The sequence below is a fragment of the Ceratotherium simum genome, chromosome 25 (genome assembly GCF_057802395.1).
Source record: "Ceratotherium simum simum isolate JZ-2026a chromosome 25, ASM5780239v1, whole genome shotgun sequence".
NCBI classification, from domain to species: Eukaryota; Metazoa; Chordata; class Mammalia; order Perissodactyla; family Rhinocerotidae; genus Ceratotherium; species Ceratotherium simum.
Window position 1 is genome coordinate 4,783,275 of NC_141924.1, and position 14,195 is coordinate 4,797,469.

Below are 14,195 nucleotides of genomic sequence, written 5' to 3' on the forward strand. Positions count from 1 at the left end.
AATGAACACAGAATATGGAACATGAGGACTACTTTGAACTTTGATAATACCTAGGAAATACTGTCTACAAATTTCTATTTAAATACACACAATGGGGAGACACTGAAACAAACTAGATCTACTCATTTACAGCGAGATTGGTGGGGAAGGAAGGGTGAGAGCAAAAGACGTGGTAAGACACACCAGATAATCTATTAAGATACTTTATATACATAAAGAGGTGTCCCTCTCTGCTTCTGTATTAATCCTTCCAATCCTATATAACGTAGGTAAAACAGTCTCCATTTTACACATGAAAAAGCTGAGATGCAGAGAGGTTAAGTCACTTGTCTAAATTTACACAGCTAAAAGATGGTAAAACTAAGAGGCAAATCTGAGTTTATCTAACTCTTAACTCCTGTCTGGATTCTTTGTACTATTCCAAGCTTTCTATCTGTTGTAAGCTTCCTCCATACGCATCATATGGATCCAAATGTGACAAGCCAAGCAAAGACAGAGGAGCCAGTGACAGGAGAACCCACCACCAGGACATTTTCAATAGCCTACTTGGAATTGCCCAATTAGTCAGGCACAGAGTTATGGTACTGAAGCTTCCTATAAACATGGAAAAATATGTATCTGGGAAAAAGGGCAGATTAAGCCCTCTTAATCTTAATTATGATCCAGGAAGACCTAGGGAGACGGATTTCATGAACGACTAATTATCAGGGAGAAGCAAGGAAAAAGGGGTGGCGGTGGTGGGATGACCAGGAAGGAACTGGGCTTGCTAGTAAAACTGAGTGATACCCAAAACAAATTTTGCGTATGTCTTGGTTTTGCCAGTGGTCAGTTTATGTATGTGTATCACGCTAAAGCCTTAAGTAAAAACAACAGCATACATATGCTGAAATATGCACCAGAATTAACAACCTATAATATATTTACATACAAACACTGGGGGTACAGCTAGAGAATAAGGCAGAGGAGGAAAGAGCAGACAGAAAGGGTAGAGGGGATGTGGGGTAGAAAGCCTTTCTGTATTGACCTGAGAAGGTTTCGTAGAGCAGGCACCTGTGACCTTGAGTTCGAAAGGCCGAGTTAAGGTCACTTGGGTGAAGAACGCAGGTCGGGAAGTCCACGCAGTGCTAGCACAGGCCAAGAACGCAGACCCTGGCCTTGTGTGAGGACAGAGCACCAAGGCCACACAACCCCGGCCCACTTTACAGCAGCACCAAGGACAACACTGGCACACACGAGTCAAGCAGTCATTTCTCTGCAGAACATTCCCTCAATCGACCACCTAGGTAACTGACAAGTCAGCCAGCACCGATGTGCAAAACAAGTACCAAACCTCACTAATAGCAACAATCTAAACAAAATAATTAGAAAATAGCAATAGGTTTTTTAAGTTTCATGATGCAACAGGCAAATAAGCTGCTTGAGAACACTTCAAATAGAAAGAAATCATTAAAAAGAGATTCAACAGTTTGCTTGCTCTCGACCCCTCACGTCTGGATGTGAAAAGCTGAAAGGTACCACTCCCTCTCCAGAAAACACAGCTAAGAAATGACCACGTTATGAATGCTGAACAGTTGTAAATTTAGTCTAAAACTTTAACAAAAAAAGTGCACTCAGATCTAAAAAGCCTCAACTTCAGATTAAAAAAATATTTTTTAATTACTTGCAAATATTATGCTATGTAGATGTTCTTACAATCCAAAATACAGATATGGATAGGTCAAATAAAAATAAGGCAAATTACAGTAAGTTAGAATATATTCAAATACATCCTAAACATAAAAAATGTTCAAAAATAATTACAGAACCCAGAATTTAGAGGACATTAATTTTCATTTGAAAAGGTTATTTTATTTTTACTACATGTGTTTGTTTGCAAATATAGTCAGGAAATTTTATAGTAAAATATAGACTCCTTGAAGAGGAGGGTTGTGTCTTATTTGCTTTACATTTTCAGAACCTAAAACTGTGCTCAGTATGTAGTAGACACTCAACAAATATTTTAAAAATAAATTCTCATTCAAGAAAAGTATACTGAATACCTACTATGTGGGAGGTAAAACACAGACACTGGGGGTAACACAATGGGCAAAACAGTTTAATGAAAAATTATCACAAAGATTTTTTAAGTATATAAATGAAATCTCCTTCATAATAGATAATCCTGAATTGCAGTGGCCAAATAGTTTATTGTCTTTACATGTTGAACTTTTCCATACAGCATGGACTTATTTTTAAATGAAGTTATGCCTGTAACAACAGCTTTATATGTGCATATGTTTGAACACATGGGATCAAACATATGTGTGAATGCGAGGAATCTATCAGGGAAGTGGAGGAAGAGAAGAAACTGAAAAACATTTCCACAAAACCTTTGGCAGAATGGATTCAACAGTCAGAACATTGGATGGCCCATCACAGTCAATGCAATTTCTTCGGGGGAAAAAGATGGCAGATAAATTAGATCACTTGCCTATCCGGTTTGAAAAATATATTTATCTTTATGGAAAAAAAATGTTTGGTTTTTCTTCTAATAAAGCATTCACTTAAAGAATTTATGAAAATAGTGAAGAAAAGAAGAATGGGGAAGAAAAAAAGTAAACCACACCTTCCTTATTCTAACAAAAAAGAAACCAAAGAATGCTTTCTTAATGTTTACAGCATTAAAACCGTGTGCTTCGGTTTCAGTAGAAACCGAAATAGAATCTCCATTTCAGGTCCACAAAGGTTTACAAGTAAACTAATCACTACAGATGTAGCAAGGAAATACTAAGTAAGTTGAGCACAAAAAACAAGGTAAGAATAGAAGTCACTAAGTATGTAAGAACACCTCCCTACCATGACTTGGTAAAGTGAAGTCTAGCAATTCTTTTACAATTCAGGAAACACTACAGTCCAGCATGTGTATACACTTAAGAGTTCAAGACTCATGGGAAGACCGGGTAAATAAATTTCTGAGCACATTTTCAATCTGAGGCCAGGCACCTTGACTCTCTTACATACAGCCCAACGACACAAATGGAAAGGATGATTATCATCCTTCCTATTACTACGGGGCAGTCCAGCTCCTGTCCCTGCTTAAAGAGGACTGCTCTTGGCACAGCCAGCCCAGAGGACCGCTCATCCACTCCTCTCCAACAGGCCTCCCCATAGATTTGTGTTAGAGGTATTAGTGCCAGTGCGGATCTCCCCTACTAAGGCGACTTTGTCTTCTCCAGAGCATGCAGACACAGTAGTTTTCATTCAATAAACGCTGGCTGAATTAAATCACACTTAGCCTCTCTGAGCCTTGGTTTCTTCATTTACAAACTGATGGTATCTTTTCAGCCTTTTCCACAGAGGTGTCACAAGGCTCCAATGAACTAATGCAGATGAAAAGAACTCTGCAACAGCGAAAGGACCACAAAACTGTAAGGGGTGCTATCCAGCAGGTGGGCACCACACTCAATGTAATGAAGGAAGTTACACAAACAAGCACAGAGACCCAGTTGGGCTTAAATGGCTTCTGATCAAACCTGAGAGCAATCAGGTAGTACACAAAGATTCTATGAAAATGTGTGTCAATAATTTTGGGATTCTGGTTCAAAGAGGCAAGGACAGTCCCCAGAAGTTCCTAGAGTGGAAGCTTCACAGGAGGAGATACCTGTCTGTCTCATCTATCAAATGATCCCCAAGGCGAGGAACGTTCACATTTGATGAATGGATGAATCAGAGACAGAGATGTGAGCACCACCAGAGTGCCAGACTTGAACAAAAAGGGGGCCCGGCTAGCCTAGGAGACCCCGATTCACCAGCCTCCAGCATCTTCACTCTGAAGTCCTTCAGGAAGTGTATTTTAAACCTCTTCCTCCAAACCCCTGCAAAGCTCCCAAATGAGAGGCACCATGGTACAGGGGAGAGAGCACAGGCCCAGGAGCTCACAGTCAGAAAAATCTAAATTCCACTCTGGACTCTGCAACTCACTAACCGCAACTCACTTTAGGGAGAGGATGGCCTCTCCCTAAAATGTGGTTAGCAGAACCTGCTTTGCAGGGCTGATGCAAAGATTAAAGTTGATAAGAACATGTAAGTCACTAAGCACAATGCTGGGACATAGTACACTCAAATCATAGTCCCTTTTTTCTTCTGGGTGAAGGATGAACTTTAGTTAGGCTAGATGATACAAAATCCCCCTAACTCAGATCTTTAGTCAGAGCAGAGACAGAGTCAAATTTCCCCTTAGGTCCCAATTTGGGCAGAAGTGGATAATTCATCCAGACAATACAATGAGAATTAAGCCTGGTGATAAAGACCTGCTACATAATCAGCCATTTCTCCAAAATAGTAACTAAAGTCATCTAAGTGCTAGTGAACTCCATCCCTTGAAGCAACAACGAGCAAAGCCAATGTCTGTAACAAGCACCTGGAATCAGGATTCGGTTACAAGAATAAAGAAGTTTCTAGCATATCCAGGATAAGATTGGGATGTTGTATGAGATCTTTGGAAGGAGAAAAAAATTCCAGAGGTAATGCTTTCAGGTTAAGGTCTTTTGTTGGTATGGGTAAGAAAGTAGGAAAAACAGAGGTATTCTTATACTCAAAGAATGAACTCCTTCATACCTTCGAGAGTGTTTGCTCAGAAATCAGCAGTGCTATTAGCAACTGCACACATGAAGAACACACCATCAACTTCCTGTGAGCCCCAGTGACCTCTCCACAGCAGCACTTGGGCACACTCCATATTTACTTATGATGCAATTTGATCCTAACTTCAGTGAGTTATTTCATAAGCCTTTTAAGGGTTACTACATTTTGTTCCTATAAGAGGCCAATCCAAATTAGCAACAAAAGAATAGTTAAACACAAGAAAAACCACCTCTTTTGTGCTCCTTAAGAAAGGCAGTCTTAGTCATTAAAAAGGTAAAGTGTTTTATTCTCTATCAACTTTCTCTTACAAAAATCAGTCCAGTAACTTTCCAAGGGGGGATTAGTAATCTTCCACTCATACCTGCTTGAAGATGAGGAGGAGTCGAAATGGTATACATGAACAATAAAAGAGCAAGTTATCTGGCATTTGGTTCTGTGTAATGTCCCGCAGATATTATTCCAGTTATCAAATGCTGCATAACATACTCCCCCAAAATTTAGCATCTTAAGATGACCATTTTATTTTCAATCTTTTCTCTCCTCTGTTCTTTAGACTAGATGAATTCTACTGATCAATCTCCAAATACACTGATTCTTTACTCTATCTCTATTAAGTTAAGCTCATTCAGTAAAATTTTTAAATTTTATTTGGATACTATATTTTTCAGTACTAGCATTTCCATTTGGTTCCTTTTTTTAAGAGTTTCTATTTCTCTGCTGAGCTATGCTATCTTTTCATTCATTAGAAGCATATTTCCCTTTACATTCTTGAGTATAATTATAATTACTTTAAAATCTATCTGCTAAACCCAACATATGTGTCATTGCACCATTATTGGTGCAATCTGTTATCTTTTTTCTCTTGAGAATGGGTCATATTTTCCTGTGTTCCAAGTAAGTTTGGATTGCATCCTGGACATTGTAAGTGCTATGCTGTGGAAACTCTGGATTCTATTATATTCCTCTAAAGAATGTTGATATTTTTGTTGCAGCAGGCAGTTATCTTGGTTGAACTTCAACTGTAAACTCTAGGGTGGCAGCTCAAATCTCAGTACAATTCTTTTAACCTTACCTTAGCTGCTTAGAGCCTGCCCCATGCAGGTGTGACTCAGGTATCAGCAGGGATTTAGACGGGTGGTACACAGAAGTTGAGGCTTGCCTTCTCCTTTCCAGGATTCCCTCCTTCACTTTCCAATAGCTGTGGTCGCTCCAAATCGTTCTTTGATTCTTTAAGCCAAAAGGACTGTAGATTTTCAATCGGTTTTAACTGCCCTACATTGCACACAGTGTGCTGTTCCCTTCTTCCAACTGTTGATCCAACTCCAAAATCTGCCTGTCTGTGTCAAATTTGAGTGTCTTCACATAGCTGTCTTTTGTCCAGAGTTTATAATTATTATCTGCAGGTGGATCAGTCCAATAATAGCTTACAGGGCCATTAACAGAAGCAGAACCTACACAACTTACTTTTTTCCCAATTTTTTACTTTTTCTCACAATGTTTTGGGTCTTGAATTCAGAAAGGGTTTTGCAGGGCAGGCTGTCCCTGATTCATGTGGCATCAGCTGAGCAACTAAAGAACTGAGCTTAGAACTAAGGAACTGAGCAACTACCTAAAGAACTTCCAAGATGGTCTCTCGCTCACATCTGGTGCCTTGGTTTCCTCAACTAGTCTCTTTCTCTCTCCTCATTGCATCTCATCCTCCAAGGCATCTTCATGTGCACTTGGGACGGTGATTTAAGGGAATCTGCACTTCTTACATGGTGACTGGCTTCTAAGAGGATAGAAATGGAATCTGTCAGACTAGTCAAGGGCTCTATCAGAAACGGCACAGGATCACTCCCACCATATTTTATTATTCAAAGCAGTCACAGGGCTTTAGTCTTCCAGATTCAAGAGGATGGAGAAATAAATGCCAATCTTTAATGGGGGACTGGCAAAGTCATACTGCAGGAATACATGCAGAATGATAGATATTTTTGCAGCCATCTTGGAAAACTATAATCTGCCACACATATATTCAATATTTGATGAAGCAAAATAAATGCCATCCAAAGTAAAACTCTAGGAAGATACAGGCAGGCTAGTTCAATGTGAAGTATGTGGTCCAATTCTCCTGCCATCTTTTTTATCACCCTCTCACATTATCAATATAATTACCTCTAAGTTAATTAAGCACAAAAGAGGTTTCTAACGGCAGTGTATTGAGTTTCCAAAGATTTAATCCTTAAATATTCATTTCAAAATTTCAAAATACCCTAGGAGGAAATGCTTATGATGCTATCATCCATAAATGTAGGGCACAGATGTAAGTTAAGGTTTTTTTGTTTTTTCTTAAGATAATGGTCAATAATAACTACTGTTTATTAAACGTCTACTGTGTCCTTGAAAATTTCTAGGCTCTTTCAATATCTGTTTTTATTGACTGTTCTCTACATGATGTAAGAGTGTGTTTAAATGCACAGGTCAGGATAAGCACTGATAATTTATAAGAAAAGAGACTGGCTCAAACACATTAAGGACAAATACAATGAAAAATTACAAAAATACAAACCCTAATATAAATAAATATGACATATTATGTTTATCTGTGGGAATATATATATATATATATATATATATATATAATCTCGAGCTATTTTCTAAACACTTCAAGCTTTCATTCCAAAAAAGTAAATATATGCTAAATTCTAAATATTATATTCTAAATGAAGGTATATATGTATGATACATACTAAGAAATAATCTTACCTTGTCCTGGTTATCTTTATTCTTGTAACACAGATTTCCAATCAGACGAATGAGATGAGACTTAAACCCTTCAGCCATATTTGAGATGTCACCTTCTGCTTTTATGCAACCACAGGTACTAAAGATGTTTGAGGTATCACTGCCAGCTACATGAATCAGTCGTAAAAGATCTATAACAAAAAGAATAAACTTCATATTCTATAGAAAAATTTTTAGTATTTTGTACTAGTTTTCCATAAACAAATCTAATTTATTTTAATAGATTAAAATAAAATAAAGGTAGAATACTGAAAGCCTTCTTTAAATAATAATTAGAAGGCTCTTCTGGTTTTGCTTTAAGATTATTCATGACTCTAGTTTTGGGAAGATAAGCCATATTGATTATCCCAACTGGATTTTCTGTTTATCCACAAAGAAAAGTTAGCTAAAAATTTTCCACCATCTTTCTTAGAAAAGGGTTTCCAATTCCAACTTCTTCACGAAGGAACTCATGTGATGACTACAGTCAGCTAAGTCTAAAATAAATATCTGTCCGTAATGAGCCATGTGACAGAAACCAAGAAGCGTGTTAATCTTTTTCTCATTGTCCAGATAATCAGAAGGCAGCATGTGTTCTCCATAGATCTATTTTTGCTACATTCAGAAGAAATAACTTAATGTTGTTATACTCTATGAAATGCCTCTAGGCAGCCTATGAAAACAGACATTCTTTCAAAAGTTGTATTTAAGTGTTTCTCACTATCTCATTTAACCCTCCCGACAAACCTATTTAGGGCAGATGTCACTTTCCCAATTTTATAATGAAGAAACCAGGCTCAGAGAAGTTAGTCATCTGGCAGAGCTGGGATGACAATCCACGCCTGCCTTGGCTCCAAATGAATGCTTTTTCCACAATCATTCAGTTTCCCAGGTTTGTGATGTTTTATTTTAATTACCACTAAAAGCACTGCATTCAAAATAAAACACTGATATGAGATTCTAAATATCTTCCACAGCTCACTCATCTACCCATCTAGATACAAACTCATCTACCCATCTAGATACAAACTCATCTTTCTTGGCATATGGGTCTCCAGAATAAGTATAATCTATTTTAAAGAAAAAAAAAAAAGAAAACAGTGAATAGCAACACCATAAGTATGGCTAACCACAAGGAACAGGTTCTACTTGAATTATTTTGCAAATAGCTTTTTAGCAAAGATGGTAATATTTCAAACAATGGCTTCTTGTTTAAAACAGTTTTCTTATAAGACTCGAATACATAATTACTATGTGTAAGGCATTATTCTTCATGCCCCATAAATGTAATTAGGAAAAATTTACTAACAAATTTGATAATACTATAGTAATATAAAAATCACCATTATCATCGCTGAAATCCCCCCCATCATCATCAAAATTCCTCCATCATCATCATAAGCCCCCCATCATCATCACAACCACTCTTGCTGAAACATCCACTGTGTGCACTCTGTAACAGGCATTAGTGTCCTCATCTACTCATTAGGCATCCTGAGTTAAATAGCAAGAAGTGGCAAAAGCTTGAGCTGTTCCCAAAACACCATGATTCCTGACAAGAAAAAATATACCAATACGCTGAAAATTAAATATCTGTGTTTGGACTTATATTATAGTAATACTAATTACAGACAAGTCAAAGATTTCTTAATTAAAAATAATAACGTGTGATATTTCACTCACCAATCACTCTTTCCAGCAAGCCAGGAAAAACCTGTAGATAGCCGAGCAGATCAGTATTAGCAGTCATTTCACACAGGACATCGAGAAGCCTAATTGTAGCCAGTGCCTCCTAAAAAGAAAAGATAACATAACTTTTAAATCAGGCTAAGTACTTTGACTGTTACAAATAACTGTCAAGAACAAAATACTACAATAAATACTAAAGAGTCAGTGCTTGTAACACATCTAAAGAAAATGAAACTATCAAGAACAAAACAGCAGTATTAAATATGTACATGCATAATCATTTTCACTAACAGCAGACATCTGCCATCTAGAATGCAAGATTACGTGTCATTATGTGTATTCTTGGAGCAAAGAGTCAGAAAAGTTCTTATTCAAGCAAAAATACCTTCCAACAGTGGAATAAATGTTCAAAATTACTAGCTACGTACATAACATTTATGCAAATACTTTCTTTTTAAAGAGTTCCCAGCAAGCAAGTTCTACTTTAAAGATACAAATATCCCATGAACTACATTAATTTCTTGTCCACAGGAATCCTGTAAAATGCTGTGGTTGAAACAACTCTGGCTGCAAGAACTTGCATTATTTCTGGGTAAATATAAACTTATATGCAATATCTTGGTAAGTTGGAAAAGATAATATTATTTGAAAATGTTAGCTCACATAACTACTAAATAATTTATTATCAGACTACATGATCGAGAAACTACACGGCATTAAGTAGTCTAAATAAAATTTTAAAATTCAATTTTTGTACAGATTTTGAACCTCATTTTTAAAGTACACATTATTTGACAAAATGTGGTAGATACTATAAATTTAGGTCTTAAAGATAACATTCCTCAAAAGAAAAATAAATTACTTCCTTTTGTTAATTCTAAATGTGTATTTATTGTTCTCTAATTAAAAGATTTAAAGGTAATTATTTTAACATAGCATTCTAAAATCTCAAAATAAATGGCAAGAAACAACATACATTTTTAATGCCTTGTATCTTTAATTTTATTTAATAGTTTTCACTTGCTGATTAAAAAGTTAGGGGCAAATATCTAGATTAGCAGTGTGAAATTAGTTAACATGTTTAAAAGACTCTTGAGCAAATCCATTAACTTTGCACAGCTTCAGCATCCTCTTTTGTTAAATGGGTAGTTGCCCAGATTGCCATCTCCGGATCGTCAAGAAATGGCTGATTGGAAGCCAGAAAGAGAAAGACAAACACTGTATGAGCTCACTCATATGTGGAATATAAACCAACACATGGACAGAGAAAACTGGACTGTGGTTACCAGGGCAGTGGGGGTGGGGGGTGGGCACAAGGGGTGAAGGGAGTCATATATGTGGTGATGGACAAACAAAAATGTACAACCCAAAATTTCACAATGTTAGAAACCATTAAAACATCAATAAAAAAAAAAAATTTAAAAAGAAAAAAAGAAATGGCTGATTGGTTCTAGGTCTGAGGCAGAGTACATACAAGATGATCCTGGGGCCGGCCCCGTGGCTTAGCAGTTAAGTGCGTGCGCTCCGCTGCTGGCGGCCCGGGTTCGGATCCCGGGCGCGCACCGACGCACCACTTCTCCGGCCATGCTGAGGCAGCGTCCCACATACAGCAACTAGAAGGATGTGCAACTATCTACTGGGGCTTTGGGGGGAAAAAAAATAAGTAAATAAAATCTTTAAAAAAAAAAAAAGATGATCCTGGACATCTTGTCATACCAGATAGCAAGGAAGCTATCAGAGACTACTAGGATCATGCCAGAAGGAATCGAACAACTAGAAGAGGCTCCCACTGGCCAGCAATAAAACATTAAATTCTAGGAAGAATTCTAGGAAGAAGCTAAAAGAGACTGAAAACAAATCAAGTGGTTTCAAAGTCACAACTTCATAAGGATGATTAAATCAAAACAAAACAACTCACTTGTCATCTTTGGATGATGCCACAAAACTAAGTCATTACTTTGAAGATTGGTAATCAAGTGGGTGGAAATTAAGCACTTATTCTGCTTTTCTTAATCAAAAGGTACCTTGTATAACCTAATAGTTGATTAGGACAAGTTTCTCTTTATAAAATATTCCAGCTAATAAATGGAAAATGAATGATAGAGTCAAAATACCACCATTTTGCAACCCCTAAAGAATTAATAGATTTAGGCAATAACCATTAACAACTGGCAACTTCACAAAAAAAGACAACCAGACATTAAGTGCCTCTTGATGAAAGTACATACATAAGAATTTAATATATGATATAGGTAGCATTAAAGTTAGCGAACAGGATGAGATTATTCACCAAACGGTATTAAGACAATAATTAACAGCTAACATTTAGGGAACATTAAGCTATGTACCAGTCAGTAGACTAAATGTTTATATTGAAATACAAATCATTTTACAGGTAAAGAAACTTGAGACACAGAGAGGGTAAGTAACTTTTCCAAGGTCATACACTAATAGAAGAATTCAAGATTCAAACACAAGCAATCTTCTACCAAAGATTACATAATCTTGGGTAGTCAAAAGACATAAATCATTCGTTTGGATCTATACTTCACTCCTTACGCAAAAATAAATTCTAAGTTAATCAAAAATGTGGACAAAAGACAGAAAGAAGCAGAATATATAGGCGCATATTTCTACAATTTAAGTGGAGAAAGTTTTATTAAATATGTAAAAAAAATTCAGAAGCCATAAGGATAAAATTGATAAGCTTAACTAGATTAAAAACAAACAAAAAACTTCTTTTTTTTTTTTTTTAAGATTTTATTTATTCATTTTTCCCCCCCCCAAAGCCCCAGTAGATAGTTGTATGTCATAGGTTCTCACCCTTCTAGTTGCTGTACGTGGGACTCGGCCTCGGGTTGGACGGAGAAGTGGTGCCTCGGGGCGTGCCCGGGATCCGAACCCGGGCCGCCAGCATCAGAGCGCGCGCACTTAACCGCTAAGCCACGGAGCCGGCCGAAACAAAAAACTTCTAAAAGGCTAAGAATACTATAAATAAATTCAAACAAAAAATTAACTTTGGGAAAAAAAGTTTCCTATATATATATGACAAAAAGATTAATTTTCTGAAAATGCTCATTAATAAAGTATTTTAAAAGCTAATTTAATATGAAAAAAAAGTTAACATATTGGTCACTGAAAAAAGTTAAAGAGAAACAGTAATTAAATCAGATTAGTGAAGGGTTGTAGACCCATACTCTCTTGTGCTCTTTTGGTGTGTCACTTAGAAATACCTCCAAAAATTTTAAATAAACATACTCTCCGACTCAGCAATTCAACTTGCAGGAATTTATAATCTCAGACTTACTTGTCCAAAATTGCCAAGATATTTGTACAAGGATATTCACTGTAGCATTATTTGTAAATGTTTTTTAAAAACCAAACCTAGGGGCTGGCCCAGTGGCGCAAGCGGTTAAGTGCGTGCGCTCCGTGGCGGCCCAGGGTTCGCCGGTTCAGATCCCGGGCGCACACTGATGCACTGCGTGTCCAGCCATGCTGTGGCAGCATCCCATATAAAGTGGAGGAAGATGGGCATGGATGTTAGCCCAGGGCCAGTCTTCCTCAGCAAAAAAGAGGAGGATTAGCAGATGTTAGCTCAGGGCCGATCTTCCTCACACAAAAAAACAAACAAACAAAAAAAAACCTAGAGGCCAGCCTGTGGCCGAGTGGTTCAAGTTCCAAGTGTTCCGCTTGAGTGGCCCAGGTTCAATGGTTCAGATCCCGGGTGTGAACATACTCCACTCATCAGCCATGCTGTGGAGGCACCCCACATACAAAATATAGAGGAGGATTGGCACAGATGTTAGCTCAGGACTAATCTTCCTCAAGCAAAAAAGAGGAGGATTGGCAACAGATGTTAGCTCAGGGTGACTCTTCCTCACCAAAAAAAAAAACCCAAACCTGGAAAGAACTGATACGTACATCTATAGAGAACAAATGAAAAAAATTCTGAGGAGTTTACATAATGAAACACTGTTCACCTATTAAAAAGAATGAGATGACTATACATACATGTGTTAAAGTAGAAAGATGTACAACATAGAGTAAGTGAGACAAGGAAGTTGAAGAATAGAGTAGATAGTATTTAAAAAGAAAAAAGGAAACAAAAAATGTATAGGTGTATATAAACCAAAAAACCTTTGGAAGGAAAAGAAAAAAGTATATGCTGATATATCTGTAGAAAATAGATGGAGGCCAGGCAAAAAGATTTGTCAACTTTTTGTTTCATTGACTTCAGCTTAAATTACTGTTTTACAACAAAGCAAATATTATTTGCATAATACAAAAATTTAATTCCTTATCAGTATACGGAATAAAAGACTACTCTCTTTACCTTATTCACAAATAGTTGTTAAACACCTGCTATGTACTAGATACAACTTAAGCTGGGGATGCAAGGAATAAAACAGAACAAAAAACCCAACCTGAGAACAATTCTCATAATATATGGATACAAGAAAATACAAAGCAAAAAAAATTTTTTTTAACTTTCAGAAGAAAGGCCAGGCTCACCACAAGTGACAAGACCGAGACTCAAAGGTAAACCAAATCTTAAATCCTAAAGCAGCAGCATACTAGAACTGACAAAAATATATCAAAAGCTGGAACAAGTACACAAAAACATACCAAAGGAGGGAAACATGTACATTCATATGAGAACCTAAGACTATTGTTATAAAAGAACACATGAATTAAACCTCAGGATTTTAAAGCCAAACAATTACATAAATTAAAAAATAGATGCTATAAAAACAACTATTTTCATTCTGATTTTTCGGTCACAGCATTATGAGAACTTTATTGGATATCTTGTTCTAAAAATATCACAAATGAGTAAATGCAGTGGTTTGCTGGTAAACTGGCTGGGGCGAGGGGAGAGGAGAAGACACAAGTGAAAAGCTCTGATATACAGCATTTGCTGATTTCCATGCAGTATTTATACTTCCACCAGCTGATTTCAAGCTACCAAGAGTTTAACAACCAGCTCACAAATTTCTGAATATTTAACAACTGACTCTCAGAAGTCGGTATGGGCCAGCCTAGTCCATCACTGGGCATATGGTATATTTAAATACTGAGTTGACGTTTTCTCAAAAACTACTGTGGCTTTTTTTTCT

The 14,195-nt window shown here is 36.9% G+C and overlaps 1 protein-coding gene across 2 annotated transcripts in view; it reads right to left on the reverse strand.

Annotated features, from left to right (window-relative positions):
• Positions 1-14,195, reverse strand: part of ATXN10 (ataxin 10) — a 186,043-nt gene that overhangs the window by 88,826 nt on the left and 83,022 nt on the right. The window contains exons 8-10 of one of the 2 annotated variants that reach the window (XR_015556327.1): positions 9,073-9,181; positions 7,372-7,541; positions 5,696-6,394 (exon numbers count right to left, since the gene is read on the reverse strand). Coding sequence is in view for 1 of the 2 variants with exons in the window: in XM_087448747.1 (XP_087304873.1) it covers positions 7,372-7,541; positions 9,073-9,181 (279 nt within the window). In the remaining variant the exon portion in view is untranslated. The remainder of the gene's footprint in view (positions 1-5,695; positions 6,395-7,371; positions 7,542-9,072; positions 9,182-14,195) is intronic. The other variant, XM_087448747.1, reaches the window with a different exon arrangement.